The sequence below is a fragment of the Molothrus aeneus genome, chromosome 16, assembly GCF_037042795.1.
Source record: "Molothrus aeneus isolate 106 chromosome 16, BPBGC_Maene_1.0, whole genome shotgun sequence".
In the NCBI taxonomy this organism is placed as follows: Eukaryota; Metazoa; Chordata; class Aves; order Passeriformes; family Icteridae; genus Molothrus; species Molothrus aeneus.
In genome coordinates this window covers 12,362,312-12,388,512 of record NC_089661.1, presented here as the reverse complement: position 1 = coordinate 12,388,512, position 26,201 = coordinate 12,362,312, and the positions used below count along the sequence as shown (strand labels likewise).

The 26,201-nt window shown below is 43.2% G+C and overlaps 1 protein-coding gene across 1 annotated transcript; it reads left to right on the top strand.

Annotated features, from left to right (window-relative positions):
• Positions 1-1,479: 1,479 nt before the first annotated feature.
• Positions 1,480-25,626, top strand: CARD11 (caspase recruitment domain family member 11). Its single transcript, XM_066561150.1, has 23 exons — positions 1,480-1,678; positions 2,256-2,393; positions 3,034-3,359; positions 4,095-4,274; positions 5,844-5,996; positions 6,090-6,215; positions 6,702-6,899; positions 7,728-7,907; positions 8,942-8,996; positions 10,214-10,323; positions 11,476-11,579; positions 14,497-14,549; positions 15,098-15,230; positions 15,693-15,894; positions 16,336-16,462; positions 17,545-17,785; positions 18,194-18,290; positions 19,322-19,417; positions 20,334-20,466; positions 20,976-21,155; positions 22,310-22,434; positions 23,278-23,393; positions 23,954-25,626. Exons 1-23 carry the CDS (start codon positions 1,480-1,482, stop codon positions 24,156-24,158), a joined length of 3,477 nt encoding a protein of 1,158 aa, XP_066417247.1. The 3' UTR covers positions 24,159-25,626.
• The last annotated feature ends 575 nt before the right edge of the window (positions 25,627-26,201 follow it).

Genomic DNA, 26,201 nt, shown 5'->3' with positions numbered 1-26,201 from the left:
CCCAGAATATGTAATCCCCATGCAAGCATCAAAGCAAAGGTGGAATAAGGGGCTCCAGGATGTGAAACTGCAAAGAAAAGAACTCTGCTGGAGTACAGGAGAAGAACAAAGCCTCTGCCAATACTCCCTTAACTTGTCCATACAATGAAAAACCATCCAAATTTTTCTCATAGAGATATTGAAACCCTGACTGGGATTTTTGACAAATTGGGAAAGCTTTTAAAAGCATCAAGCAGAGGGCATGCATTGTTTTTGTAGGAATATTCTGTATTTCATTATGTGAGAACACTGACAAACACATTATTTAGCAGATTAGCACTTTTGGCTTTAGTTTTCAAAATGAGGAATTAATACCCCTTGGCTATGCAGTTCATGAGCTGTTTTTGCTCAGGGATTCTCAGTGTAACACAGGCTGTTCCCCAGCTCCTAAAGCTGGAAGCTGAGAAAAACAGCATGCTGCTTTTGAGGTCTTTAGTTACTGATTACCAGCAAAGCCTCATAAAGCAGGCCTGTTGTCTCATATGATCCAAGAACTGCATATTCTTCTTCCACCAGGGTCTCTGAACTTGAAATAAAAATTTATGTTCCACGTGCCACCTGGATCACAAGGTCCTATGTAAGCTAGAATGCAAAAAGAGTACTAGTTGAAAGCTTAATATTTGTCACAAAATAAAGAAGGAAAGATTTTTTTTTAATAAAGTTTCTTTCATTTTAACTTCAGTACAAGTTTTCTTGCCTCACTGTAGCCTGCCATGTAACCTTCTCTAATGAGCTGGGTGCAAATTAGGAGCTGGCAGGAAATTGCTTCACAAGCACTCAGAAACCATGTGATGACATTTGCATGAGTCAAGAACATTTCCAGACTGCAGTGACACAGTGCTGTTACCTGCCCCCTCCTGCAGGGAAAGGCAAGGTCTGAGCTCCCAGGTACCTGCACTCACAGAGCCCTCAGTGCCTCCACAGCCAGCTGCAGACACAGACCTGCCTTAACTATTGCTGTGTGCAGCCACTTACAGGTGCTGGCTCATCACATCTGTGCAGGTTCGCATCAGTACAGCTTGCAGGAGCAAAGGAGGTGAGGATGAAAGCCTTCATTGCCTGCAGCCAGTATTTGTCTTTGCTCTGAGCCCTGCAGGTTCACTCCCTTCTTGCCCTTTGCCATTGCCTCTCTGGAGCAGAGGCGTCCTCTGACTTGTAAAGAGTTCGGTGGGGTTGGCTGAGTGCAGATTCATCACTGCAGAGCAAGGAGCAGTAGTTCACAGGCTCAAGATAGCACTTCTGGGAACTGTCATTTCCCAGGTGAGCTGTGGACAGGCTGCACTTCAAACAGCCTCAATATTGGGCAAATTCAGCATTAGTCAGAAGTGGTTCTGAGCTCATCCCTTATGACATGGAAACACAAAAAAGTACTGGAATTGTAGCTGTCCTGCTTGGAGTTCATTTGCCACTTGTGTCCCTTGTTCAGGAGCAGAGCCAGAGATGGATGACTGCCTGGAGACCCTGAAAGATGAGGAGGAGGCTTTGTGGGAGAACGTGGAGTGCAACCGGCACATGCTGAGCCGCTACATCAACCCAGCCAAACTGACCCCCTACTTACGGCAGTGCAAAGTCATCGACGAGCAGGATGAGGATGAGGTGCTCAACTCACTCATGCTGCCCTCCAAAATTAACAGAGCAGGTAATTATCTGGTCAGTGGCTCCATCTGCATCTCTCTCTGAATAGCTTTGCTCTACTAAGTCTGGAGAGAGCCTGAATCAAGTTATGGATTATCAGGTAGAAACTCTTTTATCTTATTTACAGGAGGTTTAAAGTACAGGGGGATTCTGCTGCTATTTTGATAACAGAGACTCCTTCCAGTGCTGTGCAGACTGGAGTTCGTGGGGTTCAAATTCTCATCAAAGCCTTGGCACATATTTCAGTTAACACAAGCAGCAGTCAGTGCCATTCCAGGAGTAGCTTTTCAGCTGTCTTGCAGTACTTTGTGATTTGTCATTGGAAGATCTGCCATCCCTGCCTGGTAAAGGCTGCACTGAAAAACTTGTCCTTTGAAATTTCTGTTCCAGAAACCAATTTGCCCACACCCCCTCAGAATAACGATCAGCACAAACATACAGAATTGCTGGCATTACTTTATGGGTTCAGCTGGATTTTGCACAGCTCGTTGCTGTGATGAACCTTAGGAACATCAGGGATGTAACATTTGCTCGTGCTGCTCGTGGGGCTGATGTGTCACCTCTCTGCTGTCTGTACCCAGGCCGACTGCTGGACATCCTCCACACCAAGGGCCAGAGGGGCTACGTGGTGTTCCTAGAGAGCCTGGAGTTTTACTACCCTGAACTCTACAAACTGGTGACAGGGAAAGAGCCTACACGAAGATTTTCCACTATTGTTGGTGAGTAGAATCAATCACAAAGGACTCTGTTGAAGTAAGGACTCTCTGGAAGACTGGCTTGGTTTTTTTCAGGCAAGAAGTGGAAATAAAAGCTAATCTTGGTGTAGAATGCTTTTCAGTCCCATTCAAAGCAAAATGTGGTAGGTAATGTATAAAGCAAAGGGACATCCCAGCTGTCTGGATGAAGCTGAAGGGCTTCAAGTGGAATGATAGACATTACCAGAATTCTCAAGAGAAGCTATATTGGAACAGTGGACTAAATTACAATGATAACTTACACATGTGCAGCACATTTGAAGTATTCAGATTAATTGTACTTGCACAGATTCATTGTACAAAGGTTGTGCTATTTCCACAGGCTCAGCTGAAACAAGACAAATGTTTCAGGCTTCATCTTCTATCCAGACAAGCTGTATGTGTGTATATTGAGATACTGATACCAGTGTTCTGTGTAATATTTGTTCTGTTCCCTGCTAGACATACAGATGTGTGTGAATTTTTGTAAACTCTGTACCTCTGTACATATTCTGGACCTTTTGTTTCTTACTTACTTCTGCTGATCCTACATATTACCTTATTAATAAAGTAACTTAAATAAGGTACTTTACCAGGCATTGATAAGCTGTTCAAACGTTTTCAGTGGAGGAGGGACATGAAGGCCTTACCCATTTCCTAATGAATGAGATCATCAAGCTCCAGCAGCAGGTGAAGGCAAAAGACGTGCAGCGCTGTGAGCTCCTGGCCAAGTCCCGCCAGCTGGAGGATGAGAGAAAGCAGCTAAAGCTGAACAAGATAGAGCTGCTGACCTTCCAGGAGAGATACAACAAGATGAAGGAGGAGAGGAATAACTACAATGATGAGCTGGTCAAGGTGAAAGATGAGAACTACAACCTGGCCATGAGATATGCCCAGCTGAGTGACGAGAAGAGCATGGCTGTGATAAGGAGCCGGGACCTGCAGCTGGAGGTGAGACAAATGCTCTGGGCAGCAATGGAGGGTGCCAGTGGCATCTGGGAAAATCAGACCTTCTCTGACAGCAGAAAGATGTGGAGCTCTCATTTACTTTGCTTATCCAGGTGATTGAAGGCATCACTGTACAGAAATGCCAACTGCAGTGAGGTGTATTAATAGCAGATAATGAATTAACAGAATAGAATGCAAATAAAAATAAAATGTAAAACATAACTGCATGCTAAAAACTTAATTTTAGCTTTTTTAGCCTCAGTAATATCTTGGCACAGTTATCCAGCAGCACTGCAGCTGTGGGGGATTTATTCAGAAAGATAATCCTGAATTTTCTTCTGTTTTTCCTGATCCAAATAGTCCATGATAGTTAGATCCAAATAGATCCAAAAAGCACAATGTGTGGTCAACCTTTTACGTGTTCATTCTGTTTCACATCTCTTTATTTATTGGAGGATTGAAAATGTGCCACCTTTTTTTTAGCCCAGGTATTCTAAAATTTCACAACCAGCCCATATGAGCTGTAGCTGGCAAGTAGCAGGTTTGTACTTGAGACTTCACCAGTTCAGTTGCGGACGTACAGCACCCAATTATCAATCTCTTGTTAGCATTCACAGTTTAAGCTATTTTGCCCTGTATGTTTTCCACCTGGAAGAGAGAGTTTTTTCAGAGCACTAAATGTCAGAGCTAGGGAGGATTCCCTTCCTCTCCTTTTCTCCTTTTCTCTGCTCCCTCTAGATTGACCAGCTGAAGCATCGCTTGAACAAGGTGGAAGAGGAGTGCAAGCTGGAGAGGAACCAGTCCTTGAAGCTGAAAAATGATATTGAAAACCGACCCAAAAAGGAACAAGTTCTGGAGCTGGAGCGGGAAAATGAGATGATGAAGACTAAAATCCAGGAGTTACAGTCCATCATTCAGGTATAAAAGCAGATTGCTGCCTTTAAAATCCAAACTCACACATTCTCCAGTTACAGTGCAGGAGGTGTTGGCTGAAACCTCTGCCTGCAAAGCTGCAACCAGCAGAAGTGCAAAGTTTGGACAGACAGAAGGCTGCTTGTACAGCTCCCAGCTGCCTGGAGTGCTCCCTGTGCAGACACATGCATGAGGAGGAGTTCTACAAAAATAGTCCTCTAAAAAAATCAAGTGTACACGAGAAATTGGCTCTTCCAAGAGTGCAGTGTTTAATTGCTGAACATTGTACCAGCCTGTCACTACAAATCTGTGTTAAACAGCCAGCACAGAAATTCCTGACAGTGGCTCTGGGTACCCTGTGTTAGGCTGTTGACATATCTTTGACAAAAGGTTTTAATGAAGCAGAGGATGATAAAGGTTTCTGTACTTGAGTGGTCACTAAGCACCAGGGTGTCCTGCAGAACCCTGCTGTAACCTGCACAGGGAGCTTCACCAACCTCTGTTTGGCAGGTAGGGAAAACAGTTGATGTGCAGCACATTCAGGACCCCTCTGTGAACAACTTAGCCAAATATTGGGATATATGTGAGATTACTTAGCACTTTGTTAGAAAAGGCTTGTGGCATTTTAAATTATCAGTAGAAGGCCTTTCAGAAATGTCTGTAGCCTCTAGCAGTGTCTAACAATTCTTAGTTCTAACACAAATCCAATTCAAAGGTTGAAAAAGAATGTAGAATATAAGATCCTGAGAGGTCTGGTTCATGTAGGTCTCTTATATTAATTGAAATGGTCTTACAGCACTTAAAGGAACAGAGAAATAGCTAAAAATAGGATTTAAATTCTCCTAAGTGAAAGTATAAATAAACTCGAACCAGTTTGGTTTAGAAATGCTTAGGTATGCTTAGAAATACTGGGTAACATAAATGTCCCTGAAATCTCCAACTCAGTCTAGATATTTCAAAAACAAATCTGCATATTCCTTGCTAGCATTTTATGCTTTTTCCTCTTCCATTTATGGTTAATTTTGGATGGCAATTATGTGTTGGAACCTGCTTTGGTAGTCTTGTTCATTTTTAATCTACAAGAAATTATATTCCTGGATGGTGTAGAAAATGAAGCAGTGGTACAAGGTACTCCAGGCATGTTTAATATTCTCTAAGCACAGCCCTGCAAAGGCTGTGCATGCCTTAAAAATTCTCCTGAATATTTTCTTAGGCCCTGCTCTTTGGAAAAGGGTGATTTTTGTGCTCAGTGAGAGCTGATTAATAGAAAAGGGTTTTGAATGCAGGGCTTGGAGTGAAGAATTGTGGCTGCATCCAAACTGGATCAAATTATAGCCAGTACAATAGACCAGTAAAACAGTTCCCTCATCAGACTATTCTGACAGCAAGACAGATTTTATTCATCTTTTCTGACACTGCTTTAAAGTATGAACAAATGTCCATCTTTTCTCCTTTCCCATTGCAGCACCTTGTTCATTTGCTATTCCTCTTGCTTGTTACTGTCTCTGATACTTCTCTCCCTGCAAAACTACTTTCTGTTTCCCTGGCCTGGCTCTAAAAAATGTCTTTCCTCAGGCTGACAAGAGGGGTTTGCCAGATTCAGACAAAGCCATTTTGGATATTCTGGAACACGACCGTAAGGAGGCACTGGAGGATCGCCATGAGCTGGTCAACAAGATCTTCAATCTCCAAGAGGAGATTCGTCATGTGGAGGACTTGAGAGACAAGGTGAGGAATGGAAGAGTAGAGAGATGGAATATCTCAGGCTGATGCCCAAAATGCCTCTGAGAGCAGTGGTGGCTAACAGTTTGTCATTTCCAGTATCTTGAGGAGAAAGAAGATTTGGAGTTAAAGTGCTCAACACTAGGAAAAGACTGTGAGATGTACAAGCACCGCATGAACACTGTGATGATACAGCTGGAAGAGGTGGAAAAGGAGCGGGACCAGGTATCTCACAGTTAAAGTGGGGAATATCAGTAGCAAAGTGTCTATCTGCTCTGTGTCACTTTGGGGAATTGTAGGTAATTGGGCCCAAAATACCATTATAAAATAAGCAGTTAAAAGAATTACTTGTTGGGATTTGCATTATGGTAATTAAACACAGGGTAATATTGGGTTGTTTCCACAGTGTAGCATCTGGCAGGCAGGACCAGGATCTTAACAACAGCTCCTGCAAGGCTTTACATCAGTGTCAAGTCACCCCATTTGCACTCTGGGACATTTTCCCACCAACCCAGAGGGAGCTGTAAATGAACCACCCTCATCATCATAATTTTTAATGGTGCTACTGTGGCACATGCTGGTCCTGATTGCTGTGTTAATGGGTGACTGGGTACCACTTCTGAAGTCCCCGTTGCCAACACCTCCCAAACAAAAGCAGCAGGAGGAGGATGTGCTGCCCAGGTGCCAAGGAGGTTTCGTGCCCCGCTGCAGGCGTTCCGCTCGCGCGACGAGGCTCAGACGCAGTACTCACACTGCCTCATTGAGAAGGACAAGTACAGGAAGCAGATCCGGGAGCTGGAGGAGAGGAACGACGAGCTGCGGATCGAGGTGGTGCGCAAGGAAGCGTGCATCGTCAACCTGGAGTGCAAACTGCGGCGCCTCTCCAAGGACAGCAACTTCCTCGACCAGGTACGGCCGGGCAACACAGACAGCATCTCTTTTGTTCACAGAATTCACGGAACGACCAGGTTGGGAGGCACCTTAAAGATCATTGAGGCCAACCCATGCCCTAACACCTCAACTAAACCCTGGCACCCAGTGCCACATCCAGTCTTTTCTTAAACACACCTAGGGATGGTGACTCCACCACCTCCCCAGGCAGACCATTCCAGAACTTTATCATCCCTTGTGTAAAAAACTTTTTCCTAATATCCAACACTTGCTGCAGCTTGAAACTATGTCCTCTGGTTCTGTCAGTTGCTGCCTGGTGAAAGAGACCCCACCTGACTATAACCACCTTTCAGGAAGTTGTAGAGAGTGATAAGGAAGAGACTTGTTAAGGTGCTTTTACAAACATTTTGGTCTGGAAGGGAGAGAGGACTTTTCTAATCCTTTCCATGAATTAACTGAAAAAAGTAGTCTACTAAATGTCAGTGTTGTGAATTCTTTGTTATAGTGTTTTTCAAGTTGTCTGTTATGTACATGGCTTCCCAAAGGTTGCTGGTCCACAGCTTGACTTTAAATGGAAGGGGGAAAATGCAGAAAAACAATGATTTTCTACACTGGGGTAGAAACTACAAATATTTTTAGGAACATGAATGAAAAAAAATTCAGTCTGTGAACAGAAATCCCCACAAATCTCAGCCCAAATTACTGATTGGGTCTGGACCCACATTCTCTGTGAGCTCCTGGAGCACTGGAGTTGCAATAGGTTCAATTAGATTACTCTAAAGGAAGATTATGAGTTTGTTGTACCAAACTGGTCTCAGAAACAAAGTGTTCCCTTGTGATCTTTAGAGTTTGCCACGGAATCTCCCCATCACCGTTATCTCCCAGGCCTTTGGGAGTTCTGGCCCAAAAGCCAATGGTCAGGAAGCTGATGACTCCTCCACTTCTGAGGACTCTCCAGAAGACAACAAATTCTTCTTGCCTGATCAAGTCCGTCTCAAGAGAAGAGTGAACCTAAAGGGGATCCAGGTGGGTCTGAATCTGAGGCTGGAATAACACAGAGCGGGGACTTTGAGAATTATCAGACATAACACACGTTGTGGCTGTGCCTCTGAAACTTCTGTAAAGATAAGAATAGATCTGTGTATGATAGTGAGCTGTGCGTGATAGTTTTTGCCCTGTGGTGATTTGCATCTTGAGGAGCAGATCTCATCTGGCTTCATAGACTGTTTTCTGTCCCTTCTCCCCATTTTCTGTTTTCTTCTTGCTTCTGCTGTTCATTCACATTCTTGGAGCGTTGTCAATAAATTGATTCTTTGCCTCCTTAACATTAGTGGGGAAAAAAAATGACATAATGCCTGAGGTCTAACACACACTGAAGGTGAAAAACAAAGTGTTGGTGGAAAAGCTCTCAGCAGCTGGAAGGAAAAATAGAAAGAAATGGACACAATCTAGAGCAAAATTAACTATCTAATTTAGAATTAAATTATGGCAATTTCCTCACCCCTAACAGGAAGGGGGCAGCATGAGTTAGGTTCATGCTTTCTCCCTTCACATGGCTATTATCTGATGCTGGATTCATGATCTGTAAAAAAATCCCACAAAAATCTAACATTTGGGCTTTTGAGGTTCTCTTCCCTTTCATCTGCACTTGAATTGTCCCTGCCCTTCATAACCTTTCTGAGCTCTGACAGTCGTTATGAATTGTGGCAATAGAGCTGTATTTTTCACGTTGCACACTCCAAAAGGATGCCTGTTGTATTAACAGCTGCCTGAAACCAGTCCCAAGGCACCCACTTCACCTTTTGTCTCTTTTTTTCTTCAGCAGAATCTGGAAATTGCAATGCATTTGGGCCAGGCATTCAAAAGTAGCCAGGTTGCTCACACTCCATCACTGCTGTTGTATTTAGATACCTAAATTTCTTCTAAATTTTGGGTCCTGTTGTTTAAAGGAGGGCAAGTATATTACAACATAACAGTGAAAAAAGGTGGTGAAAATATCTGGTTTACAGTGTGTGGTAAATATTCTGCATTTGTGCTGATTTTTGTCCTCTTTCTTTTAGATAAGTCCAAGAGCTAAATCTCCTGTCAGCATGAACAAAACATCAGAGTTTCAAGGTCAGAAAGAGCACCCATGTCCTTATTTCTTTTCCATTGCTTTGTCTCTTTCACTCAATCTCTTTAAGTTGTTCAAACAAATATGCCAACCAGGGAAATTCTTAACTAAGTCCAAGTCAGTAAAAAAACCAAAACAGTTTCTCTCACAGTTACAAATGTAATGATTAAAAGTGGTTGAGTTCTAATTCATTGTCCTCTCCATCCAAAGGTACCTCCCCAGGCACACAATGTGTATCCCATAGCTTACCTAAATTTTCTGTTTACTCAGTTCTCTATTTAGTTTACAAAAGTTGTAAAGTCATTTGTGAAACATCTGTACTAAAAATCATTATACCATTCTCCTTTTGCTGTTGGAAAAATCATTCAAGCTGAAAAGGCCTTAATCTAGTGATTGTCTAATGAGTTCCTTTGTCCTTCAGCAAAAGGGAATTAATTTTAAATCTAAAGCATTGCAAAGGCTGGGAGTGGGGGATTGACCCATGCCCCAGCCAGCTGCCAAGTTACCAAATTTGTTGCTGTACACTCATGTTTGAGCTACTCCTAATTCCTCTTGTTTGTGTAACACTACCCCTGAAACACCAAACCCCATCAGAGGCAGCACTTCCAGTAGTTGTGTGAGGCCCTGTTAGATAAAATATCCTGGGGAACAGAGCTCCTGCCCCAAGGAATTCCATGTTAAACAGCAGCTTTGCTGTCAGGCAGTGTGCAGCATTGGTACCAATCAGAGGTGCTGAGGAAGGGAAGGAGCCCACATTCACTCTGTGTTACCTGGGACTGCTGAGGCATCTCAGGCTCCTTGGTCCTTGTTGTAGATTCTTTGTTGTAACAAAGTGTAATTCAACGAGCCAACCTTGCAAATTGCCAGATTCAGGTGGTTTAATTAAAACATAAATTCATGAAACCATCCTTCTTTAATTTGTCAAATAGCATCCACAGATCTACTAAAAACACCCAGGACAGAGCTGAGAGACAAAGTGGGCAGGAGTGTGTGCAGAGGATGGGAATTTCTGTGCTTTGCTGGGAACTATTGGGCAATGGGAGCCAGAGCTGTAGGGCAGGGGTGTGTCCAGGGCCCCTGTGCAGTACAAGACCAACTGAAATGGAAAGAGAACGTAAGTGCAGTGGCACATCTGTGAAGGGCTCTGCACTGGAAGTGCTCTGACATGCTTCTCTCTGTGTGTTTTCTCTGTGTGCTTCCCTTGTCCCCATGAGAGCAGCAGCCAGAGCACAGGATGAAGATGGGGCCGAGGGCAGCACTGGCCGCACGGAGACGAGCTCCTCTGTGTCCATCAGCAACTCCATCAGCAGCTGTGAAGTCACCAAGATTGTAAGGATGCCCCTTGCCTGCCTAGAGCCATCTCTCCTAATGTGGTTCAGAGCTTGCACAATTCAATATTGGCCCTTCCCCAGCATCCCAGCTGCGATCCCATTCAATGCCCTTGTCAGAAGCTCCCTTAATCCTGCATTTTGTAAGAACTATGTTATTAGCCTTTCCCAAAATCACAGAATTGGTTTATGTTTATTTAAAGATATTTCAGAGGTATTTATGACCTCTTGCTGTCTCCTTATGCCATTTAACATTTAACTGTTAGAAGAAAGAGATTTCCTTTAAAAGCTGCTTTGTAACTTATCTGAGAAAATTTTAAGGGTTTTTGAGTTCTATAATACTTTTCCTGTCTATAAGTAACAGCGAGTGAGGAAAGGGGTGCAGATCACAGTTGGAAATTTCTGCATACCATAGTCAAAGCATTTCTTCCCTGCTTGCTGTATCCCCATAATCTTCCAAGGTAGATATTCCATTATACATATGTGAGCACTGACACAGCAGGACAGGCAGATAGAGAGAGTGCTCTTGCAGAGTGTTAATAACAAAGAACAAAACATCTTTCTAGAACACCGTGAAAAATGCTGCCCCCAGGAAATTAAAATTACACTCAAGAATAGCCAGAAAAGAACTTGCTGCCGCTCATAATAAGCTTAGCTAGGTTAGGAATATTTTTTGGAATATCTGCTGGATGTTTAGATGACTTATACTGTTTTCCCTCTAGTGCAATTCAGGGTTTCCAGTGTGCTGGAAGATTAATTATTTAATATATAGAGATCTGTATTTTTCTTCCTCATTCCAACTATATATATATTTATACAAGTACACATACTGCTTTTCATCCCCCTCCTCCTATGTCAGATGTGCCACACACAGAAGAAAAGTTACAATGGCTCAGTAAATCAGGCAGTTGTGTGGTCACAGGAGAAGGTGCAGTGCCAGCACACAAGCTGTGCATTGTGCTAAAATCTGGGATAAATAAGTTCTCTTGGATTCTGCACAGCTAGAATCAACTTCTCTTCTTTTTCTGTGTGTGCTTCTCAGAGCAGAGTACAGCCAATGCAGAGCACCCTTGCTAACTCTGCTGTGAGTCAGAAGTGAGAGCACATTTCAGCCAGATAACCTTTCTGACACCTTTTGGTTTCTCATTCTCAGCAAACCCTGCGGAACCGCAACGACAGCATCATGTCCACCACCCCCGAGCCTCCCGGCAACGACTCCATCATGCGGCGCTGCAAGGAGGACGCCCCTCACTGCAGGTGGGGACACCTGCCCTGAGCCTGCTGCCACAGGGACCGGGGACAAGGGGCTCTAGAGCTCCTCTAGGAGTTGGAGAGCCTCTACAGAATGCACAGAATTCACGGAATCACTGGGTTGGAAGAGGCCTTAAAGATCATCAAGTCTAACCCATGCCCTAACATCTCAGCTAAACCATGTCACTGAGTGCCACATGCAGTCTTTTTTTAAACACATCCAGGGATGTGTTTAAAACCACCTCCCTGGGCAGGCCATTCCAGAACTTTATCACCCTTTCTGTAAAAGCTATTTTCTAATATGCAACCTATCTTTCCCTTGGCACAGCTTGAGACTGTGTCCTCTGGTTCTGTCTGTAAGGCATAGGATTAACCTAAACTTCTCAAGGCTCAGCCCTTCATTCCACATTTTGTCCAAAGTATTCAGGAATGTCTGAAGTTCATCTGGGATGAATGACACAGTGACAGCACTGCAGCATGAGTGTAATGGAGAGAAACACAAACAGGACTAGAATACCTCAGCACTATTGGAGAGAATGCTCTCCCTACCTTTGCAGGGAGCTGATCCAGCTTCAGTTTTTGCCCCTCAGCTCCCTGCTGCCCTCATGTCCCTGTTTCTTCCCCTTCTTTCAAAGCCCCCCCTTCTCTCTGTAAGCTGCAGAAGTAGAGCAGAGCTGCTTGCAGGTCTGTGAGGAGTGAGGGGAGAAGCGGAGGAGGGAGCTGGTTCTTGTGAGTCTCAGGCTTTGTCTCTCAGCAGAGAAGGGAGGGGAGAGAGGCTTTGCCCTTGGCTTCACCTTCTGCTGCAGCTTCCACTTTTGCCAGGTCAGGGCCCCTGGAGTTCCCCTGGCAGTGAAATCACATCAGCTGCTGAGTGGGAAGTTGGTGGCAGGAAGGAAAGAGACCTCTCCAGCCTCACAGTTCCCTAAAGGGCACTGACCCCTTTTCTAAAAGGGTTTTTGCAATGTGATACTCAGACATGCTGTGCTGGTGTGGTGTCAATAGCATCAGTGTCTGCATCAGAAATAGCAGGAGGCACAAATACATTCCCTAAAGGTAGCAAGCAAAAGGAGAAAAGAACAGAGAAGACCAATTAAGAAGAAAGCAATATATGTGGAGGGTTTAGATCTTTATTAGATCTGGTTTTAATATCTAATCTTTATTAAAACTTTATTCAGATTTTTATGTTTTTCAAAACAATCTAATCTCAGGCAGACTGCCACTTCTGCCTCTCTCTCTGGACAGCTTCACAAGCTTTCCACTGAGAGCATCTTCAGCTGGTTCTCCCACATAATTTTCTAGGTTGCTGAGGATTTAAGCAGTGTTTATTTTAGTCTCCCTTAGATTCTCCTTCAATGTCCTCCAAGGCCCTTTTTAAAGTGTGTTGTAACAACTCAAGATGCAGAAAAGGGGTTTTTATTAATGATTTGAATGTTTTGTGCTTCAGGTGCTTGAGAAGCCTTTGGCATGCCTGGACTTTTCAATATTTGCAGTGTATTACAGAACACAGTGGAGATTACATGGAGATTATTCATCTTGTGGACTTATTTCACTGTAACTCTCACTGTAGTCTGTTCTGTGTGTTAAGGCACTGGAAGACTGAGTTGTACTGAAATCTGAATTTTTCCCTCATATTAGATATTCTTTATGTGGAAAGAACAGTTATCCTGGAACAAGGTTTGAATGGGGACTTGCTTTGTTGAGCTGATAATCACTAAAGTCAAGTATCTCAAGAGCCTGCCCAAAAGTTCAGTGTAGTTTATAACTTTATAATTAGCATGATAAATTTTTGGAACTTATTTGTGAATATAATCCAGAATAATTGCTGTTTGCAAGCCAAGTTGCAGGTTTCACAGTTCATCTCTTCTTAATTTGTGTGGAAAAAAAAAAAGGTGAGATCATCATTTAGTGTAGGAAAAGGTACATTATTTCCCTGCTTATGCATGAAGTAAAAATAGCTGATCCTCTGCAGCCTGGCTGCAAAAATTCACCCTTCAGCTGAAGCCAAATATGAGAAATATCAGCTCCACAGGAGACCTACAAATCATTTTGAATGGGAAAAACAACAAGCTGTTATTTAAACAGCTTTGCAACCAAAGAACATGCTTTAATGAAGTCCTTCTAGTGAAGCTGTCAGATCACTCACTTGGCTGGACAGCCCCAATACCCCTGTAAGTGCAAAATTTTAGTGAACTTAGAGTGGCTTTAAGGCCAGCCAACCCAGTCACCTTTGCAGGAATGGCAGTGTCACTGGGAGCTGGGCTGGGACCAGAGCTGTGGCAGTTCCTGTGCAGAAGCCTGGAGCACTTTGCCATTCTGTACTGCAGGTACCTGAGTAGCTATGAGAGCTACCCTGAAACTGCTATAAAATGCTTCAAGTACTTTAAATCAAGCAGATAAATTATTCCTCTTCTGCTGCACCTCAGTAACTTCCCTTGCATTCACTCTGTCCATCAGTGAACTTCTGGCTTTTTGCTAAGTTGTAGAAAACCCTCATGGTGCAGTGCATGCACAGCAGGCATGGTGCAGCCCTTTATCTCTGTGCTGAACCAAGGGTGGTGTGAGTCACACACCAGACCAGCCAGCAGCTTCCTGTTGTCCTCAGCAAAATCTTCATTCCCTCACTGCTGTTGGCAGTTCTTCCTTCTGAACTGTCTTGCTGTTTCACATGTTTCCCATGCTGGCTGACACATGTTGTCTCCTGCCCTTTTCTGTATCTTCCCTGAACCCTCAAGGATGTTACTTGCTTATTTTTTTGCAGCTGCACCATTGCCTAATGCAACACCTCCAACATCTTCCTTTTGGACAGAAGAAGTTCCTCTTTCAGAATTTAATGAAATCTACTGAAGCTGGAAATCTGCTGAAAGCTTGAAAGTGTTCAGCTTTCTCTCTCTTCCATTATCTCATGCTTTGTTTTTAATTCCAGTCTGGTTGAAGAGGACAATGACAGCTTTGGATGTGATGCTTTGGAGATGGATGGTAAGCAAGAGGATATCATGTATAATTGAAATATGAGCTAATATGTGATCTGCTCCCCAGCTACAGAGACTGTCAGATAACCAGCCCTGCTCTAAGTAAATGGGACACACAGCCTGTGAGTAATTCAAGGAAACAAAAGGTGAGCCAGTGGTGAGAAGGGGAAAGCAGTCATTCCTGAAGAGCTAAGAGGGAAAAGGGTTAGTTTTGTTACCACAGGGTGGTAAAACACTGGAACAGGGTTGTCCAGAGAGTTTTAGCCAAACTCTTCATCCTTGGAGATATCAAAACACATCTGGACAAAGTCCTGAGCAATCTTCTTGAGCTGAGCCTGCATTGACCTTTGACTAGACAGTCTCCAGAGGTCCCTTCCCACTTTCTGTTCTATGAGAGTGGCATTCCTTGTGCCATGTCCTGTGGATGTGAATCACATCTCTGCATGAGGAATTTCCTACTTCAGCTTTGGCTGGGATCAATTAAAATTAATTTTCCCCTTTTCCATCTTTGTCACTTTATCTAGGACTCATTATCATTCTTGTTTCTTTTTCCAGATGACAGTCATGACAGGCATTCACATGGAGCTCCTTCAGTGCACTCTTCCTCTTCTTCTCATCAGTCAGAAGGCCTGGATGCCTATGAGCTCGAGCACGTCAACTCCATATTTAGAAAGTTCTCTCTGGAAAGGTACTTGAGATTCCAGTTTACTTACCTTAGAGACTGAGAGGAAAGGGTGCTGTGGTAGAAACTCTCTATTTATTTATTAGTTGCTGAAGTTATAACAGCAGGAGTGATTATGGTGGCAGCAGTATAACGTTATCTTGGAGCCCTTTCATGTTCTGTAAACCCATGAAGGTCAGCCTGAAAATTCAAAAACTTCAAGGCAGACAAAATGTTCTAAAGGCTTCTATTTCTCCTTGTGATCTTGCTATCTTGCTGCAAAGCTTGCTGACTGGAGAACTGTTATACACTGAATTTTCAGAGATGCTCTTCTCCAGAACTTTTGCAGTAACAAGGAGATTTTCTTTTAGAGTCCTTAGATCCTAGTGTTTGATAACGCTAGAAGTTTATTTGCATATCTCTCATTTCTCATGCATCTATTTAACTCAGAGTGAGATAACCAGTTGTCCCTTCCTCTCCTGGACACAGACCCTTCCGTCCCTCTGTCACGTCCGTGGGCCGCATCAGGAGCTCGTGTCACACGGTCCAGCGCGTGACGCTCAACGGGGACAGCCTCAACTCAGAGATCACCCTGCTGGGGGGCAATGACAAAGGCAGCTTCGTCAGCTCTGTCAAGACAGGCTCCCTGGCAGAGAAAGCTGGCCTTCGGGAGGGACACCAGATCCTCCTGGTGAGCATGACATTGTCACCAAGCAGCCTGGGTGTCTGCCCGCCCACCTATGCTGTCCCTGGCATCCCAGGAGCACAAGTTCAACAATGCTTCTGCCAAGTTTCTCTTTACTTCGTTTTCCCTCCATTGCCAATGTTCCCAAACCATTTCCCTGTTCAAATGCCTCCAAGGGGGGAAAAACAACCCCCCACAATTTATATTCCTGCACTTCCTTCTTACTCCCAGGGAAGCCTGGGATTGTGCAAGTGCTGCAGCTCTGTTGACTGCTAGCATTTCCTAATTTAAGAGAAAAACAATTATATAATTAGAACATAATCTATATTCTGGTAACAAAGTGTCTGCATTGTTTAATAAGAAAAAGATCATGGCACTTTAAAAAAAAAGTTTAATTGACTCAGAGATTGAACTTGCACTGAAGAGTAATATTTCTTTCATATCTAGTTGGAGGGCTGCATTAAAGGGGAAAATCAAAGTGTTCCTTTGGATACTTGCACAAAGGAAGAAGTTCACTGGACAATTCAGAGGTGCAGTGGTCCAGTAACACTCCAGTATAAATCAAATCATGAAGGTAAGAACAAAAGTATTTCTTATCTCAAGTAGTCCCAGGGCTTTTATAGCAACTTGTCTGGAAGAGAGTGACAGGACCAGCATATCCTTTGTATTGGGATAAATCTGGAGCATGCCACTGGTGTTAATTACAGCTCCTCTGTGGAACTGCTTCAGCTTTTAGCCTGCTGTCTGAGAAAAAACAACAACATGTGCTTGTCAACAGGAGTCTGAAAAATTTACATGGTGGCCAATAGCAACATGACTCATGAAACACACTCAAGCTTATTTTTATGTAGTTTTCTGCAATACGATGCAGTGAGCTGAGTGATCTTTATCCAGCTGGTCGATTTAGCATTTACCTGATGGAGTTGCCCTGTTTATTACCTTTGTGCCTTTATCTTATCTTTAACAGCTGGAGTTCATGTGTGGCGAATAGAATTTGATTTTAGTGTTCAAGTTCTATAATGATAATTTCAGGTTATGGATCAAAAATTATATTCCAAAATCCATTCTTTACTGGTGTGTATAAATGGACATTCATGTTTTTTATGCTGGTTAGAGAATTTCAGCTGCATAGATCATGCAGGAAGTGATGCCTTTGATTTTCTTTGATGTTTTCAATTCTAGGAAAGACTATTGCAATTTTTTGAGCATCACTTAACTGCAGATAAAGCATGTTATAGATTCTGGGAGTGCCAATTAGAGCTGATAATAAGGAGAATAGCTTGTCATTAAAATTGGTGGCAGAACTCACATGGTACTTAGAGGGCAGAGCTATAGCTGTGTCTGTGTCTTTGCTGAGAAGTTCTTTGTTCCACGGGTCATGTGGGGAGTACTGAGAATGGAGTTACCTAAAAGTAGCATTATAATGAGAATATTCCCACAGAGCTGACAGCAGCAGCATGGGCTGTCCGTGAGCCAGTGCCCCATCAGTGTTTCTGAGGTGCAGGCCCATGATCTTGCTGGAACTCCTGCAAGCAGCACTCTGGAAGTACAAACCTCTCAGAGGAACCTCAGGAGTTTGTGCTGTGGCTTCTCCCAGAGGGAATGCAGCAGCAGCAGAGTGGAGCTCCTGCCTCACCCCTTCCCTCCCTGCTGCAGGGTACCGCAAGCTGCTGTCGGAGCTGGAGGAGGGGCTCATCACCTCGGGGGACTCATTCCACATCCGCCTCAACCTGAACATCTCCAGCCAGCTGGACTGCTGCTCCCTGTCTGTGAAATGTGACGAGATTGTCCACATTCTGGACACCATGTACCAGGGCAGGTGTGAGTGGCTGTGTGCCAGGGTGGATCCCTTCACTGACAGGGACCTGGAGATGGGGACCATTCCCAGCTACAGCAGGTGAGAGTGATACTGAGTGACCATTACTGAGAGCAGGCATCTAGAAACAGGGAGCTTAATTACTGCTGTAAGGAAAGAGGTGTCTGTGTCTTAAATTTTGAGATAAAATTTTGATGTTAAACTGTAGTATGAGCTATAAAACTTAAGAAGGGAGATTCCAGATGTTACCTGAAAAAATGAAGTGAGTCCCTCAAAAAGTATCATGCGCAAATATTCCATGGATATTCTCTAGTCCTTAACTGAACTGCAGTTCTTCATATTGTTTTGTTCCTGCCTTTACTGCAGGGTTCAGTCAGTCCTCACTGCTATTTCTATTTCATCTTTTCTGTAGGCACAGACCAGTTGCAATCCAGCTTGTGAGTGGTTTCAAAAATATTTTGATATGTGTGATTTCATCCTTTCTTTCAGAGCCCAGCAACTCCTTCTGGTGAAGCTGCAGCGGTTGATGCACAGAGGAAGCAAAGATGAGACAGAAAACTCCTACAACACCCTTCGGGCCCTGCGGGTAAGTATCTGCCAACAAAGTCCTTTTAACACCTCATACTCCCCTGCTATTGGTTTTTCATTTTTCATTTTTCATCATCATTTTACAGAAATTCCTGTTTACACTCTCTGTAGGTTTTGATTGTGTCAGGCTGTGGGCACCTTCAGTTTGCTTTAAATAATATTGTCCCTGGGAATAAACCCAGCTCTGGCTCACTCTTATTCCTTCCAGCTAGGAGGGACTACACTTTAAAAGTCCAAACTCTGTTCTGTGTGTTAGTCACCCTTTTCATGCTTCCATCCCTGTAAACATTTAATGCATCTTCATGTACACATGAGGAATAAGCTGTGTCCTTGCAGTTAATAATCAGAATTATTTCTCTCCTATTGTGAATAAGCCTCTAAACTATAGAGTCTGTTGTCCCACTTTAGAAAGACCTGTCTCTTCCAGCCTGGATGCTGTGGAGAGAATTGGGATTGTCAGGCCTTCAAACTCAACAGCCCTTCAAATTTTCCCTTTTCCATCACTAAAAGCATTTTTAGACCCTAAAATTCCATTTTTACATAATTAAAACTGCCTTCCTGGTGTGTTAGTTACCATATGTTATTTTTAGAGTCTGGGAGATATTCATGCTTCTAAGTTTAACAGACACAGGTAGACAGTGCTTGTGCTTGATTTCAGTCAAGGCTGAGTGTCACACATTCCTTCTGTGCTCACGGCCCCACTGATCAAAGGGACAGAGATCACTGGCAGAGGTGCTTGTGAAAGCAAAAGCCCTTTCTTGGTGCAGAAATAATCTCTTTCTTAGGCGTGGAGAGCAGTCTGTGAACAAAGGAATGTGAAGAGCAGTGAAAAAGCAGTGCTTGTCAGCACAGGCTGTGCTATGCCCGCTGTTTGTTTAGAATATTGTGTTTGGGATAGGTAGCAATCACTATCCCTTTTATTGGAAATAGAAAATATCTGGTTTGGCTTCTTTTGTTTCTCAAATGTTATGATTAAAAAATACAAAAAAGAGAAGGGGTGAGAAGACCTTGTGTGTTATTTTTTACTAGAATACATTGCAGCCAGAGGAGCCTGCCCTGCAAAGCGACCCCAAAACCAGCCCTCGCCTGTCCAGAGCAAGCTTTCTTTTGGGCCAGATTTTACAGGTAATAAAGTTCAAATCCTCAGTGCAATGTCTGAAATAGTGGATCTGAACGGTAGATATTCTCAGGTTATCCTAATTCACCCAGAAATCCCAGCTCAGGTCTAGAGGTTGTATTGGAATTTATTCCTATCAAAAAGAGATTTAAGGATGGGTTTTCTGTTGTGATGTGGGGTGTTTGTTTTCAAGATCATGGCTTCCATTACGGATGTGCCTTAAGGAATCCCACATATCTGCCATCAGAGGCTGAAATGTGCTTTGCTTGTACCATAAGGACAAATCCAATGGGCTGGATCAAATCTCCAAGTCTCTGAGATAGGGCTCGATCAGCAAATAGTCCTTTAATTGTGGGCCAGTGACTCTGAGCATGACAGAGATTGTGTGGGTGAAAGATAAAGCCTTGTGAAGGAAGGTGACTGGGAAAGGTTAGCAAATACACAGGAGGAGGAGTCAATGTTTGGATAGAGGAATAGACACATGGATGAGGAAGGAAAGCACGAAGCCTATTTCTCATGTAAAATGACTGTAAAAAGATGCCATTTGGGAGTTTTTAAGTCTCTCTGGAAGAGCAAAGAAGAGGCAGTTTGGGTATAGCCTGTGATACATTTGTGCATATACTCCAGGTATGATGTACACATCAGTGCTTGTACTGATGATAGCAGGGAGCTCTGTGAAGGGAAAACATGCCTCTTAAGAGCAGAGAACAAAACAACAAATACCAGAAGGGATTAACACAGGCTCTGAAACAGATCTATGATATTTAAAGAGTCTTAGAATTCAGTCCACAGATCCATGGAGTCCTGTCTTTGATAGACACAAGTGATTCAGATCTCGCAGGTAACGAGCTGATGAATACATGGGAGGGTAAATAATGCAAAAAGTGAGGCTCAAATCTCTCTTTTTTTTGTTCACCTTTTTAGTTTGTCAGTAGGTCTGAGAACAAATACAAAAGAATGAACAGCAATGAGCGGGTCCGCATTGTCACAGGCTGGCCCTCGGGCCTGGCACTGAGCTCATCGGAAGGGAAGAAGCAGCTGCCTGATAAACTGGAAGGTAAAAATCCAAAAGAGCCTTTACACACATAGCACTGCCACAAAGGCCTACATAAATATCTACAGAACATCATGGCTGTGAAATGGATCACAGGCCTTGCATTTGTGGTCCACTCTGCAAAAGTTCAACAACTGTGACCAAAACTGATTTTGCTAAAAGAGCTTGGGGCAGCTTTAGGACACTGAAATGTCCTGTTTGGCTGGCACTTCTTCCTAGGTGCTTTCTTGCCTTTTGCTCCAAAACATTTAACTTGGAGTAAGTCAAGCTAACAAGCAGAGAGTCTCCAAGCAAAATGTTGTGTGGAAGAGGTTAAGAAATAATCTCTTGAAAGCAAAAGGCAGTTGAATTATTTAGTATTAGATTGGACATCATAGTGCTGTGAGTACAGTAAAGACAACCCCAGTAAAAGGGAAGAAGGATTATGTCATTTCTCATGTGTGTCTCCTTTTTTTTTCTCCAAATATTGATGGAGAGGAACCCAGAGGATAAATGTCTTGTTCTTTGCTCAGATTTGGATTCAGAGAGTGAACTGGACAAGAAGCTCAGTCTGATCCCTTATAGCTTGGTGAGACCCATCCACTGCGAGCGCAGGCGCCCTGTGCTCTTCACCCCCACCATGCTGGCCAAGCCCTTGGTGCAGAAGCTTCTCAACTCTGGGGGTGCCCTGGAATTCAACATATGCAAGCCAGGTAATGGGATAAGAGAGAGCCATGACTGTCAGCTCTCAGTGTTGGAAATATGAACATATATATGCGTGCACACGTAGGGGAATGCACATGTGAGAGTTGCTTGAGGTACTTTGAGTCACATCAGAGTGATGTGTAGCTGTAAATCCTGCTTTTTGAGACTATCTGGGATATTTGAATGTTTTTGAGACAGCCAGTACACATGGTTATGAGATTCTGTGTCTATAAATATTATCCATGTGTATGCTGTGTGGTTGCTAGGCTGCCCCTCAGAGACTGAAATGCTGTGAGTGCTCTTTCTGTTTGCATACTGTTTGCATACTGCATATCTAGGCAATGTGAAATTTTGATTAATTTGTTTCTAGTATTTGCTATTATGAGGAATATCTTCCCTAGAGCAACTTTAGGTTTCTGTCTCATCCAAGCTGTGAAGATTGTGCATTTGATCTACTGGAAAGACTGATTTTCTTCCATGCTAAGTATTTACTATTAAAGCAGTTCGCAGTGCCGCGATGGCTGCAGGGCAGGATTGTATACAACCCAGCATTAAACAGAGCTGACGTTTCATTTTTACACTAATATTGAATACTCACAGCATAGTATGCAGCCTTACAGTCATCCAGACAGAGAAACTGAGAAGTTAAGTATTATAATAAATATCCCCTGTCTTGCAACATAAAACAAAAGCTTTGATGTAGAGCTGCAATTCACAAGGGGGCCAGTATCACACATTGCAACCTAAGCCAAATTTTTTGGAAACTTTAAACACAAATGTTGGAACACTAAATCCTTATTTTAGGATCCTCTGCTGAAGAGACCACCTTTTTTTAGCACTTCTCAGCATCCTCCATCCCTGGACTGCTACTATATAACATTAGGTGCTGGAATTGTATTTACTGTTTTAATTTAATGCCTTCATAGTGTTGTAGTAATTGCCCAAGGACTCATTGGTGCAGGATATAGCTGAGATGCTCAGCTGTGATCAGATTAGGCTTTAATTGAATTCAATGGAAGAAATGAGGCAGCTGTTAAGACAATTCATTGCTCATCCTCCTTCCCTGAACATCCTTAGATCCCATGTGAAGTACTACTGGATACTTTCCTACGTGTTCTGATGCTGTAAATTTGATTCTGTCCCCATCCACATCTCTTCCTAGATATTGTAACAAAGGAAGAGTTCTTAAGGAAGCAAAGGACAGAGACTGTCATCTTCAGCAGAGAAAAGAATCTGAACACATATGAATGTATTGTACCTGCCAACATCGAGGCTGTTGCTGCCAAGGTGCTCACAGTGCTCTGTGTCCCTTCTCTGGGCTCTCTGGGAACCTCTCTGCAATGTCCTGCATATCAGACTGGCCAATTTACAGTTGCACATTCTCTCTCCTGCCCTCTTTCAGTCTCAGATTTTTATTTATTCCCCCAAATGGCTTTTATTTGTGCTCTTACTTTTCCTTTTCTTTCCCATCCTCAGCCATATCCTTTTATGTTCTCCCTCATTCCCTGTGATGACCCACATTGATGCAGCTAAATATCCTTTCATTTTCTGTGCTCCATCCTTTATTCATTTCCTTTTCATATCATAAGTATATATGAATACACGAGAGAGTAAGAGATACAAGGACCTAGACAAAGGAAAGAGAAGCCTGAAACCCAGACATAAGGGTGTACAGAACAAAGATAACAATGCCCAAGACAGAGATCTGATGTCAAGTAGAGTAGATTTGATGCACAGCATGGAAAAAAAGGAGAATTAAAGTGATGGTTTTTTTTGTCTCACAAGTAGTTGCAGTAGATGTTCTTTCTGAACAAAAAGCAAGTCTGTGTGTTTGGGTCTATATGTAAAACTGGTATTTTATCATACTTTTCATCTTTAGAGCATTCCATTTCCATTTTAAACCTTTTTAAACCTGTTTAAACCTGTTAAGCTCAGCTGTTATTTGACTGACTAGTTTTAAACCAGTAGGAGGAGCTTGACTTTAAATGTATATTTGATTAAAAGGTTTTCAATCAGTACAATGGTAAATAGAGAGCCCTCCAAATCACCCCATAAGGGATAGATATCATTATCTTGAGATTCCACAGCAGTGAATTTTCCTTTGTGACACTGCTATGACTTTGTTTTTAGAACAAGCATTGTCTCCTGGAAGCTGGAATAAGCTGCACGAAGGATTTAATCAAAGCCAAGATATATCCTATTGTTCTCTTTATAAGAGTCTCAGAGAAAAACATCAAGAGGTTCAGGTAACATGTCAAACCTTTTGCATATTTGATGTTCTATCTTACTCAGTGAATAATTCTTGAGTCCAATAATGTTCTCACTGAGAGAAATAAAGACCCTCATCCCTCTCCATCTGGTACTTCTATGTGCACTATTTCCTCCCGTGACTCCTCCCTGAAATCTTACAACTGGAGAAAGCAGGAATTCCTGAAATCTGGCACTCTTTCACTGTCACTGGTGGCAATGAGCATTGTGGGAGGATGAGACCGAGGAAAATGGGGTTTTCTCCATGCTCAGCACTCCCACAGCATTTCTTAAGGTAATGCAAGCTGGAAGAGGAGAGCTCGTAAACACTTGCACTCTCCCTCCATTCAATCCTCTGAAATTGTTTCCCCATAGCAAATATTTCTCCTTGGGGGCAGCATGGAGGTAAGGGGATGGTAGACCTGCAGTAGCTGCATCCTTCACTGCCTTTATTGCTTGTAAGTAGTTAGGAGAAAATAAATTCTTGATGGGACAGCTGAGACTACAGGATTAACTTAAAATCCAAGACATTTATTTTTGGTCTGCTCATTTGATACAGGAAACTGCTGCCAAAGCCAGAGACTGAGGATGAGTTTTTACGGATGTGCCGCCTGAAGGAGAAGGAGCTGGAAGCACTGCCCTGCCTTTATGCCTCTGTGGAGGCAGAGACTTGGAGCAGCATTGAGGATCTTATCCGGACAATAAAGGACAGGATCGGGGAAGAGCAGCGGAAAACCATCTGGGTGGATGAGGATCAGCTATGAAAGCCCTCAGGAACATGGAGCTCTTTGGTGAGGGCTCCTCAGAATCCTCTGGTTAGGTGCCCAGAGCTCACTCCTGTTTCACCCTTGCTGCTGGGGCACTCCCTGCTGGCAGGATGCATGTCTGGAACAGGACTGGAGCTGTGTTGAAGAGCCAGAGTCTCAGATGCTGGCCCCCAGGCTGTGGGGCCACCACCACAATTTCTGATCCACTGGCATTTCTTAAGGGACAGCACCTGTTTAACACATGAGGACAAAGATCTTGAGAGGGAGCTTGGGGTAATTTATTTTGTTCAAAATATGGATCTTTTTGGTCTCATTCAAAATTTCTGATGAGAACAAATAAGTGGAATCTGAAAGGGATAAAGCATGGGGATTGGGGTGCAGGATGTGGAATTGAGATGTGCCCCACACACCCCTGAGGTGAAATTCTGAACATACCCAGCTGAGGAAGCTGAAGGCTGGTTGGGAGCAACAGCAACACAACTGCTGATGGCCAGAGCAACTCTGTAGCCCTGGTTCTCCACAGCCATTTTCACCCATTTTAATCAAAAGAGAAGAAAATAGCTATTCCTCCGGGCATTAACTAAAATGAAAATTTTCTCTTTCTTTTGAAACCCCAGTTTTATTTAACAGTTTTGCAGGTTTCCTTTGTAGTCCTGGCGCTTACAGGAAAACAGACTTTACTGTCCCAGTGGCACATCAGATCTTTCCACATCTGCCAACATTTCATTTAGTTTATCCCTGCCTCTGCATTGTATTCATTTGTACATCTCTCAGTTTTGAACATTTTTTTACTCATGGAAAATACCACGGTGCTTTCTTCAGACAACAGATTTCTGTGTTTCTTCACTGAAATATTTCTCTACAACATCGTTGCCTACCAACATGCCCACTCTCAACAGGAGGGACTATTCTTAGAAGAAGAAAAGGAGGATATCATAAGCCAGTAATTGCTGTGGACCACTCAGTCCTTGACCTGTGTGCCACGAGCAACAGCGAGGAGCCCGGCGGGCACCACACTGAGCTGTGGCCAAGTGGGATTATGCTTCCAGAAGTGTGTGTAGGGCTGAGGAGACCATGTCCCATTTTCAAAAGCACTTAAGTCCTCAAGCAGTTTAAGTTCCACTGCTCATGAGTGTGACTTATACTCCTAAATCTCTTCAGTCTTTGAAATCTTTCCTCCATTAGATGCTGTACCGAGATTGCCAAATTGATCCAATAAAACTGACCCGATAATAATGACTAGCGCAATTGCTGATCTGAAATGCAATAAAAATTGACCTACAGATGAAGAGTGGTCCATCCCATTGTCCTTAGATCCTTCATTCCTTGCCATATCCCTCCCTTTTAAGATGTATTTAATAACAAAATTTCCTTTCCTTCTGCATTCATCCTCAGTCCCCCATCTCGGTGCTGTGGGCTGATGTGCAGTAGCAGGCAATAAAAAATCAATCGGATCTAAACAGAACATCTGGCCTGGTTGCCTTCACTAGATTAGCTGCTCCCTTGTCTTTGCAAGAAACTTCTGCTGTGGGTGTCTCTCAGGTAGACTGGGTCAGCTCCTCTTGGCTTGTGGGACTGTGCTTTTCTTTTATGCTCCTCTCTTTTATGCACATCGTTTTTTAACTAATGGACTCTTTGAGAAGTAATTTATGTCACTTTACATCTAATTGCTGCTGCTGTGTTTCTCAAGTTATTAATGTTTGAAAGAATGTTCATAGCTAGTACTTCTCAGAGAATAGCTTTTTACCTGCCCAGTGCCATCTGCTTGGACTGTGCAAGCAGGGGGATACTTCCATGTGCCATCTCTTTACAAAAAGGACAGGCTGCACACACAATTTGCAGCTCCCTCCAGGGCAAAGAACAACAACCAGTTGGGGTATATATAGAACAAATTGGATGATTCTTCAGAGATCCTCTGTAGCTCAAGCAGAAATAAGAAAGCATCAGTTGGAAGAACTAAGCCTTCCAGGAGCATTTTGCATTCATTCCTAATGTCCTGATAATGCAGCCTTGTGTAACAGCTGCCTGTGGTTTGTTCCT